Below are 13,428 nucleotides of genomic sequence, written 5' to 3' on the forward strand. Positions count from 1 at the left end.
GATTTGCACCCGTTATCTATACACGTCTTTTAGGAAGTTGAAAATGTTAACATGCTAATCCGCACAGGCTGAGAATCTCAGCATGCTAATCCAGTTCAATCTGCTGTAATTACAAAAGGAAGGCTCATGTACACTACATTCGGCTCTGGTCTCACACCATGTCTGTGATGGTGCTGCAGCTCCAGTGCCGGTGAGTTGCAGCAGTTTGTCGCGGTGAGAACTTCCCATTGTGCCCCTCAGGACACCGATGAAGTTTCTCCCCACAGTATGTCAGTGAACTGCAAATAGATCCCTTCTTAAATAGTCATTAAACCCTCACACATGTTTGGTCCACCTGTCCCTCTTAACTATGTTAAGCCCAAACTCCAGTCTCCTTACATAAATCACTGCTGGCACAACAAGAAGCCTCACTCATTATAAAACTAAGCTAAATTTGTCTTTCCAGGCAACTATCAAGCGCGTCCCATGACAGCCAGATTATAAATTAGTCTTTTGAAATGCTGTCGGTGAAATATGGGTCAGTGTGGTCCAGAAGCAGTGTGCGTTTAGCAGCACGTAATGTGGAGTGCTCCTCTGTTTCACTCATCCGACGAGGAGAGAAGTGACTTTTCATGGGATGTTCTCCCACATGTGTGCACCTCTGTGCACTGCTGGGTGACAATCACAACTGTATTTTCACGGAGATTATGCAAAGATGTATTTGATAAAAAGGACGAGGAGAGAAGGCAAAGGCTGAATGTCATGAATGGATAGTTGCATGTTTATATGATGAGCAGAGATTTATGCTCATCAAAAATCTTTTAATTTCTTTAAAAAACATATTTTAATTTCTTTAAAAAACAAATTAATTAGATTAACTATTACTTGTAAAAAATAAAAATTAAAGTAAAAATTACACACACAGGTCAGCAAAGCAGCAATCAATGTTTCTTCTAATCTTAAACCTTTGAGTTTGAAAACTTGGACATAGCTAAACAAGACTAAGAATCGCATGTAATCTTTCATATTTGCAGTTCGGACTCAATCTCATTCAAAATTCGCGTTTTTACTAAAAGTTGTCTCTGTAGATTAAATTTCAATCCAATTGAATACCACAATGTCAAACACAATTTGTTCACTAATATGTAATACTTCAAAATGTGTTTGCTGAAATATTCTTTATTAATGTCACCTCCAGGGGGTGTGTGATGGCAAACAGAACACAGATTGGAGAATTTAGAGAAACTATTAGAATACTGAGAGGAGTGAAAGAAGTCTCTCTGGAGGACACTGCCGTCATTACATTGAACATTTAGAGCGGCCAATGAGTCACACCAAACCAACATCCTCAGCGCCGTCTAAAAATGTATAAATACACAATACTATACAGAAGCCAGGACCAGTGACGTTTGAAGTAATTTACATCACGGCTGGTTGACTGACCTCGGCTGAGTCACATTCTTTTCTGCCACTTATGGAGAATTCATGCCTCAGATTCAATAAGGATAATCTCCCCCAGAGCAATAACTGAGACAGGCCCCGGCTGTTATCAGTGACGCGTATATTCATCCATGTAGGAAATGTAGCACAGAAGGAAATTCTATAATATTCTTGCAAATCTTAATCTTGTGAGTTTTATACAGATTATTTATGTATCTGCAACCTTCATACTGCAGGGTTTAAAAAACAGCTATAATTTGATCATTACAATATAAGACCACCAAACAACTGCAGTAGGATTGAGTATTCAAAACACTTTTCTCTGTGGCTTTAACATACGCCTTAATATTACACAATTCAATGATATCACTGAATTGCAATCTCTTGACTAATTTCAAGTATTCTAAGTTTAGCTTTGTCTCACTCAAATGTTACGCATCACAGCTGCTTCGGATTACTGTACAACCTTTAAATGACTCAGATTAAAGAAGCGGATGCTCAAAGTAGCGCTATCTGACTCATCTATTCACGAAGGCGGGTTGCTTTACTCATCATCTTTTCTAACCAATGTCAACGATGATCAAACACATCAGATCCTCATCTGTCTGTCTATTGAAAACTTAATTAGAAGGTATCCTTGAACCAACTTGAAAAGACAAATGGCTCGTCAGAATGTGAATGGGCGAGTATTTGTGCAGCGTCCACAGATGGGAGGCAGTGACCTGCTTTGACCTGTTCTGACCTGTTCGGAGGGTTACATAAAGCTGTTTGTTCCACCGATAAAAAACAACCCCGTAATGAAGGACACTGCTGAGCCAAACATTTGGGCCTCAATGACAAATCAATACTTCTGAAGAGAAACTGTGGTGGGAGACGAAATGAGATTCCAGCTGCTGTCAGAACGCTAAATAATTACTGAAGGCCGGGTTCCACTTAAAGCCAAAATCTGTAATTGGTGTGCAGCTCAATTTCAAGACCAAACCTTAATCCAACATGACTTGAATTAAGACACTTCTCATATCTAGTCCGGGTGTGAGCACAGAACATAACAGCAGGAAGTGAAACAGCAGAGAGATTGCAAGAATACTGGATTCAAGTCATGACCAGGTCAAGATTTGGAGCGAGGGGTGTAACAATACATTTGCTGCACTGCTGTTTTAATTAAACCATTTCACTGACATTTTAAAATTGTGAACGTCTGTGACTGATGTTTTTAATACAATGTCAAAGTCAGAAAATCCCAAAATCCTACATAGGGGCTTTAATGGAAATACACTTTTGTACCTAATAGCTAACTAGGAGATCTAATCAAATAAGCTAAAGAGTAACAAGTCTTGATTACCCCCCACCTTTCATTGGACAGCAGGCACAGGAAAATACATGGAGCTGTGTTGGACCTGGACCAGGCTAAACTCTAGAAGAAATCTGGGTCGTACATATTACCTCGTTAAAACGAGAACAGGCCATCCAGCTGACATTCAGACAGCGCCGGAAGCCGTTTGGAGCTTTACTGTGAACTGATGCAGAAGAGTGGATTCTGAAGGGAGAACTCCGGTAATCTGGATACGTAGGCGACTCGGAAGCAGCTCGCTAAACATTCATCCCAAACAAGGCCACGTGTGGTTTGCTGAAACTGACTTAAGGCTAGATGTTAATTAAAAAAAAACAAAAAAAAATGTCTTTTGGAAATAAACCCTGATATTATCTGGACGGTCACTGATAAAAGATCCTGAACACAACCAGGCAATATATCTGTTTACCATTATAAACAAAACAAGCAGACATGTACAAAAGTGGAAAACCTGACGACATTGCTGAAGCCCTGCCTTGACCCGCTGTCCTGTGTAGACAGAGGGCGGACTAACGATAATTAATTGGAGGAAACAACACTAATAAGATCTTACGTCCTGTGAGAAACGGAGACATTGTGACGGACGACAACATGATTAGAATTTAAACGAGGATCAACAGCGCTGGGGAAGTGGCCGTGCAGTACTCACGGCTGGGAGTGCGCCGTCTCGTAGCGCTCGAAAGCGTGGCCGAGGTCGTGCTTGTTGTTCATGTAACACTGGGTGCACAGGTCATAGTCGAAGCACACCTTGCACTTCCATCGCATTCCCATGATGCCGTGCTTCTTGCAGCTGTCACAGATGATGTTGGAGTGACGCACGCCTGGAAAGGTGGGTGAAGAAAGGTGAGTGTGGTTATGACTTGATACTTATCACAGCGGCTCATATCATGCGATGTGGAAGAACTGAGGCCCAAGCACCATGACACAAATACCCCCCCACCCCCTTCGCTCATCATCTCTTCTCCTCCTCTTCTTCTTCTTTCGCTCCATCAAAGGGCGAGCTTCTGAGGCAGAAAAGTGTTGCTTTAAATGGCGCACAATGCTAATGAGGCCTGCGTTATTGTATGTGTCATTCAAGTCCAGAATAGAGCTGGATGGCTGATAATGAGAGATAGTCTGAGAGATAGTCTTTAGTACCAAAGATTGTGCTTAAAATGAACCCCTGGATTTTAATCATAGGGCTGTAAAACTACACCAGGATGATGACGATGTCTGAGGTTAAAGGCAGTGTTCTCAATGTTGTTTAGGTATTGTTTTATTTTATTTTCCACAATAAATAGCATGTAGGCAGCTGCAACTTAATTAGCAGAAGGGCTGAATTTATCTATTTTTATATAATAATTTTATAATAAGTCTTGTGAAAACACAAACACCTGATTTCGGTTTTAAAAGAGAGGAATCAAATTTCACTTATTTTGGGGGTGAGGACCAAAATGTACATGCACAGCAGTGCGAGCGCACAAAGAATGGATTGCAGCCGCTGATAGTGCCGTGAATTACCCATCACTTGCAACCGTTCTCTGCACCGTATCAGGGTCTGAATTACAGCTTATTAAAACGTGGCCAGAACGTTTTGCCTCTTTCTTTTGTGTCTGATTGCAAATACCATCCACGTGGGAAAGTATGAATGTGCTTGAGGCCAATGCGTCGCTTGTGAGGGGTGAGAGTCAGCCTGAGGCAGAGGTCTTGTCAGGAGGGGCTCGTCAAACCTCCTGAGGGCAATTAAGAAAGAATGTATGCCCAGGATTCGGTAAAGGAGAGAGAGGGAAGGAATAATTGGTTTATATAATAACCATTTTTCAATTTCTCATGTATTTTTCAGTATTGACACTTATGGGAGATTTATTAGTTTATTTTTCATGTCATTGCATCTCAAAATAAATGAGTTTGAGTAGAGACCCCTTATAAATGAGCAGCAGTAACCATCAACTCTCTGAAGACGCTAATAATGTCACTGTAACTGCGTGTGGCTAATAGCGCTAGCCTTTGTGAATTGGACTGTTTGAGGCTAATTTGCATGGAAAGTGGGAAGTTTTGCACCAAATGTTGCACCGAATATTAACTAATTTAAATATGTGCAAATAGCACAGGAGAGCTGAGATGCTATTTGCTTGGCAGCGCAGTTAGGGGTCCATTTCCTTGTTTGTGGGTGCTTTGATATGGTTTCTTCTTTCTTATTTGTGCATGTTTAGCAGTATTAAATGCTTGGTCCCATTCAAAGTAATAATAGAAGATCTTTGTTTGATGTAAATAATCAAAATCCTTTTGGAATACTACAAGTACATTTCAACCTTACCGATTTGAGCGTTATCATAAAGCAGCAGGTCAAAGGAACCCTGGTAGCCAGTGCGGTAGTTGGTTCGTGTGCCGCTGTCCCACTGCACCACCACGGTCTTGTCTGGCGTCGTAGTGCTGCCCTGCCGCCCGATCTCCACCACGGTGCCCACGTGGCCCTCGCCGTCATCCTGGTTCCCCCATTTCCATTCCAGGCCTCGCACCGCGCGCATGCCCACCTCCATGCTGCCCCTGCCGGAGCCCGGCCGAGGGGCCGAGCGCGACGGCCGAGGCCTGGCGGCGCTCTCGCTCCCGCTCCCGCTGCCGCTGCTGCTGCGCCTCCGGGGCTTCTGAGCGTGGCTGGCTCGTGCCGACGATATCGCGGGCAGGGACGGCACCAGGGGGGTTTCAGGGAACAGGTCGGGGGTGACTGGAGGAGAGAGAAGAGAACGTAAGAAGCAGCAGGACACTGCAGGTACGAAAGACGTAGATACAACAATATAACGCACTAAATACTGGCATCTTCTTTTACCAAGTCAATACTTAACATAACAGCTGATCCTCGCCAACTGGTCTAGAATCCACTTCAAAGCTTTACTTTTTTTTAAATGTTGGGTTCATTTCCACCGCTTTCAAACCACACGACCTGTGTGTTGCCTCAAGTCTGTCAGTGGCAGCTGAGGGACTCATAAAGCAACATACCATATGTCTCATTAATTTCAGAGCAATGCTTTTTCTCTTTGCTGGTGGATCATTCACTGAAGGCCTTGCTGTGTGTCATGGCACATTTCTGGAGAGAGCAGCTGGACACGACTGCTACGCCCTGCTGCGCTAATCAGACCCTGACCTGACCCACACAAGCACACACACACACACACACACACACACAAACACACACAAACAAACGGAAGCCATTAACACACAGCAAAATGATATAAAAAGATAAAAAGTGCTCCTGTGTAGGGATGGAACGTTATAGGATTATATCACGGATCACAATACGCACTCACAATAAATTGATCGTGGTGAATTTCCATTATCGGGACAATCGAGAGTGACTTGAAAAAGCTGTCGAGCTCGCTGTCATGGCAGAGAAGTGCAAAACAGAGCCGGATTTAAAAATGTACAGGAATAAGCATGTAAGAAAGATGCACAAAGATGCTTTTCTTTATCCTCTATCTACGCAGCGTGATGTTACGATTTGTGGTGATCTTATTTTAGATTGTCTTTCACTAAAGAAGACATGTGTCCTAACTGTGATGCAATGACAACAATAGTTTCTGAAGGTAACGTGATTCCAGTATGTTGGTTTTGAAGCCATTTTAACCGCTTTAAGCATATTTAGATGATTATTGGGACAACATCGTGAATCACCCATTTTAGGCCAGAATAATCGTGACTTGACTGTTTCATATCGTCCAATGTCTACTCATGTAGCATTGTACACATCCCACACATTGTTATGGGCATGGCTGAACTGAAATTATTCTAAAGAAGACATAAAAAAATAGTCAAAATATTGTCACAAGGACAGACGTACAAGAAGTCCTTCACATTCACACCCGTGACGGATGACTTCAGTGTTTTCCTGAATGCCGCCCGGTGCTAGGCAACACAGGAAGGAAGCCGCATTCATGTGGCAGCTTGAGTCAGCGATACAGAGAGGAACTTCTGCCGAGGAGCACGACCATCCAATCACGTCCACTAATCACGTGTGGTTCAAAATATTATTTTAATACACTGACGCAGTGTTCCATCTTCACCATTAACAAGACAAACATACAAAGCATTCCTTGTTGATGCTGCGGTGCTACTTCTGTGAAATGAAACAATGAAATGTTTGTGAGGTTGCCGAAAAAGGGGAAACTGCAGGCTTGTAAAACTGAAGTACAGTGCACAACAGTTGTCCATATGTACTCCACAACAGCTACAGCTTTCACATTGGGATCATCTGCCTGTGTTTATGCTTCTTTCCTAAAAGAGATTTGTAAAGAGAAGATGAAAGTCTGCTGAGGAGAGGAACTGCAAAAGACAGGCTCACATCCAGGGCCTGCTGTGTATCAACACCCCCATCCGAAAGCACTACCTAGGAGGCCTCGCGTGTTGTGTTGTAGCGTAGCGGAGGCAAATTGCGTGATAAACCTTTCACAAACATACACAACAATGTCAGCTTTCTAGCTAGATTAAGAAGAAGCCAACAGGCCGGGCATTACCATTAGTGAGAAAATATCGATACGCTTGAGCTTCGCAACATTATGTTTCTTGATATTGTATTGATTTTTTGTTTAACCGTTTACGTGCAGAGACGTGTGGCTCAGACTGCACAAAAAGCAGTGCTATGATGCTGGACGTGACAGGGACTTCCTCAGCAGATGGTGGTGTTAATCCGCCATTTCCCTGTTTACAACCACCATTGATCTAAATCACAAGGACGAGGGAGGGACTTGAGTTTTTTTCTGTGGACAGCAAAAATGTAGTAAATGATCTATAAATGCTGCTGTAGACAGGAAACTTTCAACAAGTATTGTTTTAAAAATAAAAAGCCTTAAGCTTGCAAAAATAATTTATAAGTTTTATAGCCTGATGGTTCAGTCACAGGGTCTATGTAAAAAAAGAAAAAATAATCAACAATAGGGCAGACAGATGTCTGTAATACGGCTGAGATTACACGTGCACGCTTATCAAGATTACAATGTCATTTTGGTATTAAAGGCATCTGCTTAAGCATGAAAACATACAGGCTGTAGGGGATCAAAGGAGGGAAAGCAGGCTGCTTACAGTCCATTTTCTGTCCAAACGACGACAGCTTAGCCTCTTTTATGCACTGAAATAATATCCCAACCAATCATCAAACATGTCAGCATGAAAACACAGGAGCTTTTTTTTTTTCACAGCTCCCAGCATTCTGGGTGTGAATGGACGTAAGAAACGCCAAGTCGATGTACCAGTAACCGAGAATGCACTCATGATGAGTCTCTAACTGAGCTAAAAAAAAAACAACACACCACACTTAAACCACACGAGGGAGGAGAATCTGTTGTGACGTCAACAATTGCGGCAAAGCAGTTCCCCTATCTAGCATTCTGGACCGAAAAATATCTTAACCTACCACCTACATTCAAAACACATACACCCACCGCCTCCCACGTCACCAACTCTGCTGCCTGCACACTGTGTGTTCCCAGAGAGAATGATTTTAGACCAGGGCTGGTCAAGTAGATGCAGCACAGGGCATTCAGGGGAGGACTCTATCTACACAACAAGCTCCTATCCAACACCGACAGGGAGAGCTTTTCTTACTGTGTGAGCTTTATCTTCTGCCTCTACATTAAGAGTGAATACACGCTTCAAGCTGCACTTAAGGACCCCTCATCTTCTTAAATCCCAATGCACGTTATTGTTCGGTGTTGACAGATGGTCACTGCTCGAAAATTGCATCCTCAACAGCAGTGGGTACGATTACTACACACCAGCCAAGATATTACCGCTTGTTGAAATGAAGGACCCGCCAACGTATAAAGTGAAGCAGCCTCAGCAGCTGTTTGCACAAACACACTTCTGGTACGAACAGTGAGGACTCCAGCTTCCATTTTTGTTTACTTATGCGTTTCTGTATCTTGTGTGTTGTGTAATGTTATCTGCAGCAGCAGCAAAAGTCTAGTGGCTTTCTAAGGGTAAACCACGAACCTGGTGTTTAAGTTTAAAGACAGTTTGGCGAGAGATTTAGTTATTAATAAATACACCAAAGTCAAAGTTACAATAGAAAGTTAAGAGAATCAAAATGTTAAACTCTTAAAGATTCGACAAAGGCAGGCAGGATTAGAGCTCTCTGCCTGCAATAACAGATGGACTGGCTTCCGTCATACACGCTGCTGAGGGCCAATCTGGGAGTCAACCTCCTTCACACAAACAACCAGCCAGGCGTTGTGTTTACACAAATAAAACACACGCCGTAAACAAATGCTTGAATATCGCTCAGGATAAAGTAGGTGTTTAACGCTAATGAAGGTTCGACTTGGAATTTGTTTGTTTTAACTGCTACCCGTGGTGTAGGAGGAATCAAAAAAAGTAATGTATTGTACCATTTGTGGTAACTGGATTGGGTCAATTTCTTTTGAACGCTACAAATACCCAAAAATGAAGAACTGAAAATCTGCACGGAGTCACTACATCGACCAACAGACGATGGTTTCACTACGCAGATATACAGCATATTTAAGATTCTTAACCTGCATGCAGTCGGACCTACTGATGAAAGTCACTGAGCAGCTTCCAAAAAGGAAAATGAGTCAGGAGGAGTATTATTACTGGCGGACCCGGCGCCATCGGATACGTGCTACTGTTTGAAAGGCCTACTTGTGCCGTGTGTCTGCCTGGCTCATATCCTCACTCTCATGTCTAATAAGAAGAGGCTGCTTGCTTGTTCTGGGTTTTTTTTTCATATCACCGCCACTGGACCTAAATGCTTAAGCAAAGAGCAATCTACACACAAGCTCAATGGCTTTAGCCTCATCAACCTCAATATCAGAGTAAAAGCCTGCTGGAACTGGTTTATGTCAGAAACATCTGGTGGTCGGAGGCCTTTCAAGAAAATCAATAAGGGCCGCGAGTAAATAACACATTTACAAAGATTTCTTCAGAGTGGGCGAGGGGCCTAAAATTAGACTCTCCATTTTCCCATTTCAGGCTTCTGCTCTGCCTACCTTCCTTTTCACAAATCTCACTCAAACAGGCGCTGTGGAATGTGAAAAATAATTATACAACACATAATCAACTATTGGAACTAATCCAAAATGTAGTACATGGACATCTTCAAATCTTTGTCAACTTGTCTCCAAAAGCATCTTTAAATAAAAAAAGCTTAGTGGCCGTGAGAACAGATTTAAAGAGCTACTTGATACTGGCGGACTTATTCCTATCAGCAGACTTTATCTCTGGAGCCTTTCCCAACAACCACAGCAAAGCAGGACATAAGAAACACCTGATGTACGTTTGATGACACCGTGCCAAGAGATTGTCGTATCTAATTATCGTGGATTGTCATACTCACACCCCATGAGCTTCAGCCCACTTTTGAACATGTTGGAAGCTGTATGGTCCCAGTGTGCCGGGACACCAAAAGCCTCGCTCTGCTATTATCCCGGGTCAACCGGCAGGACCATCTGAGATCCTGAGCGCTATGAAGTCGTCACCCTACTGACGGGGGAGTGAACCTTTTCTGGCACAGTCCTAGTTATTTGGTTTGCTGTGAACTTTGCTCTCCGTTTTGGAACATGCAGTTCTTCTCGTCCTCGGTTTGGTTGGTTGTTGTTCTTTTCTGACAGATGTTGCTCAAGAACTGGAAAAGCCTGATGCCTTATCTGGAAAAAAACGACATTCTGGCTGCGTAAGGTAAAGAAATAACCGGAAAAAAGCAGTGCTGATCCTACAAGAGGACTGTGTTTCAGGTAAATACATTAGTTTTAATCATAATGGGGCATTGTTGTGTAATCAGTAGTGTGAGGAAGCTTTGATCATTCCTTTTGTTTGCTAAGGCTATTCTCTAGCAAAATGGGCTTAACTCAAACAACTGTAAACCCAAAGTGCTGTGCTCTATCAGTCCAGGCCTAGACCTCAAGTCAAACGTCATTTCAAAAGTCAGTATTCTGTCACATGTTGCTAAATGTGCATCACAAGCTCTCAAGCCCAATTTGTATTCACTCAACCCGAAACAAACAAATCATTCAATCTTTTCAAGCAACGCATTCTTACCAGCAACGTAATCATCCAAACAGCCATTGACTATGTGAGATAGTTAAGTATGAAGTACATAATGTGGTACTAGCTACTCAAGTAAGTCTAACCGGGGCTCTAACCATGCTGTAATTAGGCTACCGGCAACCAATGATCTACAAACCCAAAACTACTTGCACCACTTTGACGTCACCATACTTACACGTTCACTGAAATGTTTTGCCTGTTTGATGGTCACCCGTCTGTAAACAGTGAGCGAGTGCTAGCCAGAAGTCTGCCTGCTTATCACGTCTGCTAGCTTAACATACAGATTGCAATGACATGTGGCACAATTGTAGTAACATGGCCATGGACGTACACCGACTGCGCGGGTTGTCTTTGCGCGTGATCATTTTACCTTCCTGGGGAGGGAAACAGTGAAATCAGCTAATTTGTCCCCTATGACAGTCTAAGACAGGGAGAACAGAAGCAGCCATGTATCATTTAAGACAAATTAGAATGTCTTATTTCCGGAACGCCAATCTCATCCAATTTCAAACTGACGAGAAGAATATTATCTTAAAATAAGAACAGCATCATCGCATGGATCTCACTGTCTTACAAGAAAAACCTGCTAGCATTACCCAAATAGTCTGCATCACTTGATAAGTAAAGCATTTCCTGCTTAGCTGGTTTACCTGTTGGTGTAGTGATGTACAGTAAGGTAAACAGAGATAGGGAATGAGAGGAAGCAGCTCCTACCTCCTGCTACATAAATGCATCAGATGGTGAAGGGAAGAAAAAAAAGCTACCGGTTTCCAGCTAGATTTTAAAAAAAGGAAAAAAAAACGCCTCCTCAGGGCTGAAGTCCTGTTCGGATGCGCTCCCTGAATGAACCGGCCCAGGAGGAGGAGGAGGGGGAGGGGGGTACAGTGGGTGGAGGACGAGGGCGTCCAGGCCGGTATTCCAGAGATGTGATATACAGTCGCAAACCCGTCTTACAGAAGCAGCGTTCGGCCGTACAGGTGTACAGCCCGGCTCTAAAGGATCAGAGCTGGAGGAGGAAGAGGAGAGAGCCCTGCTGCTGGAGGATGCGGCCAGCATTTAGTCCTTTGTGCGTTGTGTCAGCAAGGATTACCACCGTGGAGGAGGAGGAGGAGGAGGAGAGGGAAGAGGATAGCCAGGGACAGTGGCGGCCCAACCAGCACTGCATTCAGGTCGACGTACCCTTGCTCTCGCAATAAAAAAAAAACAGGCCAGTGGGCTTTGCTCCGCGTAGGACTCCTCTGATGCTATATTCCGACACAAAGGACGCGAGCGCCAGTGGCACGCATGTGAAGCCGACACACTGTGTTTACTGATTCAGTATGTACAAACACATGCGCATCGAGCTCCACACAAGGATGTGCAGCCCTCTCTTTCATGGGGACAGCATTTGCTCTGCTGCCAATGAGCAGACAAGCAGAGGACAGAGGGGAGGGGGAGGGGCGATATGTTTCGGGGGGGGGGGGGGGGGGCTGTGTGTTGTTATTTTTTTGGTGTGAGTGTGTGTGTGTGTGCGTGCGTGCTCGGGGAAAAGAAAAGGGGTGGGGCTGAAGGAGATTTTGATGAATGGGCACCTGCCATGATCCTCATCTTTAGTCGCAAACTGGCTTGTGCAACCACTGCTGGGGAGCTGGCAATACAAGCCCAGAGTCTCCTGCAGGCTCACACAGGAAAGAGGGATGTGTGTGTGTGTGTGTGTGTGAGATTGCGCATGTTTCCCCATGCTCTCCTCGCCTTGAACAATACTCTGTAATGTGTCCACAGTTGTGGGAGACCTCGACAATATGGCTCCAAGAACCAGCCAAAAACAGCATTCTGTTGATTCTGACACACACACACACACACACACACACACACACACACACACACACACACACACACACACACACACACACACACACACACACACACACACACACACACACACACACACACACACACACACACACACACACACACACACACACACTTTCGCCAGGACATAAGCAGCCAATGAATGAACGGGGGCTTAGGAAGCGGTCGAGACATGGGCTTATAATGAAGTTTATTACACCACTCTCCCATCTTGTAAACAAAGCTGCTGCTGTCTGTGTAATAGGCTTGTCGGTCCACTTCACACAAAAGGGGGCATTCATTCTTTCATACAGCTCCTCTTCAAATAGACGGTGACACACACACATCACGGCAGTCATCAGACCGGAAACACTGTTGAAATTTTGGTGGCAGCCAAGGAAGCACACAAGGATTAGACGTTGGGATATATAGCTGCGAGGTGTGTCTAATCAGCCAATCATTGTGGTAACCAAACATTGTTTGGAACCTCCAGTAAATTACAAAAGACTCCAGGGGACAGGAAACATGCTTGCGCAAGCCATCATTACTGCTCAGGCTCCAAACTCTCCCTTGTGAATTCAAACCTGATTTATCACCATGACGGCATGTCACCCTATTCCTCCCTTATAACATTCATCCAACCTGGACTTGCCGCTTCAACGCTAGGTATTCCTACGAGATCCTATCATCTAACACACGGCCATCAAACAGTCTCACGGAGATCAAACTGGATGACTCTAGAGGTGCTGACTTTCTCAGGGAAGCTGTCATCTTTGTAACTATTACACGACTGG

At 43.9% G+C, this 13,428-nt stretch overlaps 1 protein-coding gene across 1 annotated transcript in view; it reads right to left on the reverse strand.

Moving 5' to 3' along the window:
* Window positions 1–13,428, reverse strand: part of mib2 (MIB E3 ubiquitin protein ligase 2) — a 39,983-nt gene that overhangs the window by 23,605 nt on the left and 2,950 nt on the right. The window contains exons 2-3 of the mRNA XM_079170013.1: window positions 5,067–5,474; window positions 3,420–3,591 (exon numbers count right to left, since the gene is read on the reverse strand). Of these exons, the coding sequence (XP_079026139.1) occupies window positions 3,420–3,591; window positions 5,067–5,289 (395 nt within the window). The 5' untranslated portion in view covers window positions 5,290–5,474. The remainder of the gene's footprint in view (window positions 1–3,419; window positions 3,592–5,066; window positions 5,475–13,428) is intronic.

The sequence above is a fragment of the Pholis gunnellus genome, assembly GCF_910591455.1.
Source record: "Pholis gunnellus genome assembly, chromosome: 2".
NCBI classification, from domain to species: Eukaryota; Metazoa; Chordata; class Actinopteri; order Perciformes; family Pholidae; genus Pholis; species Pholis gunnellus.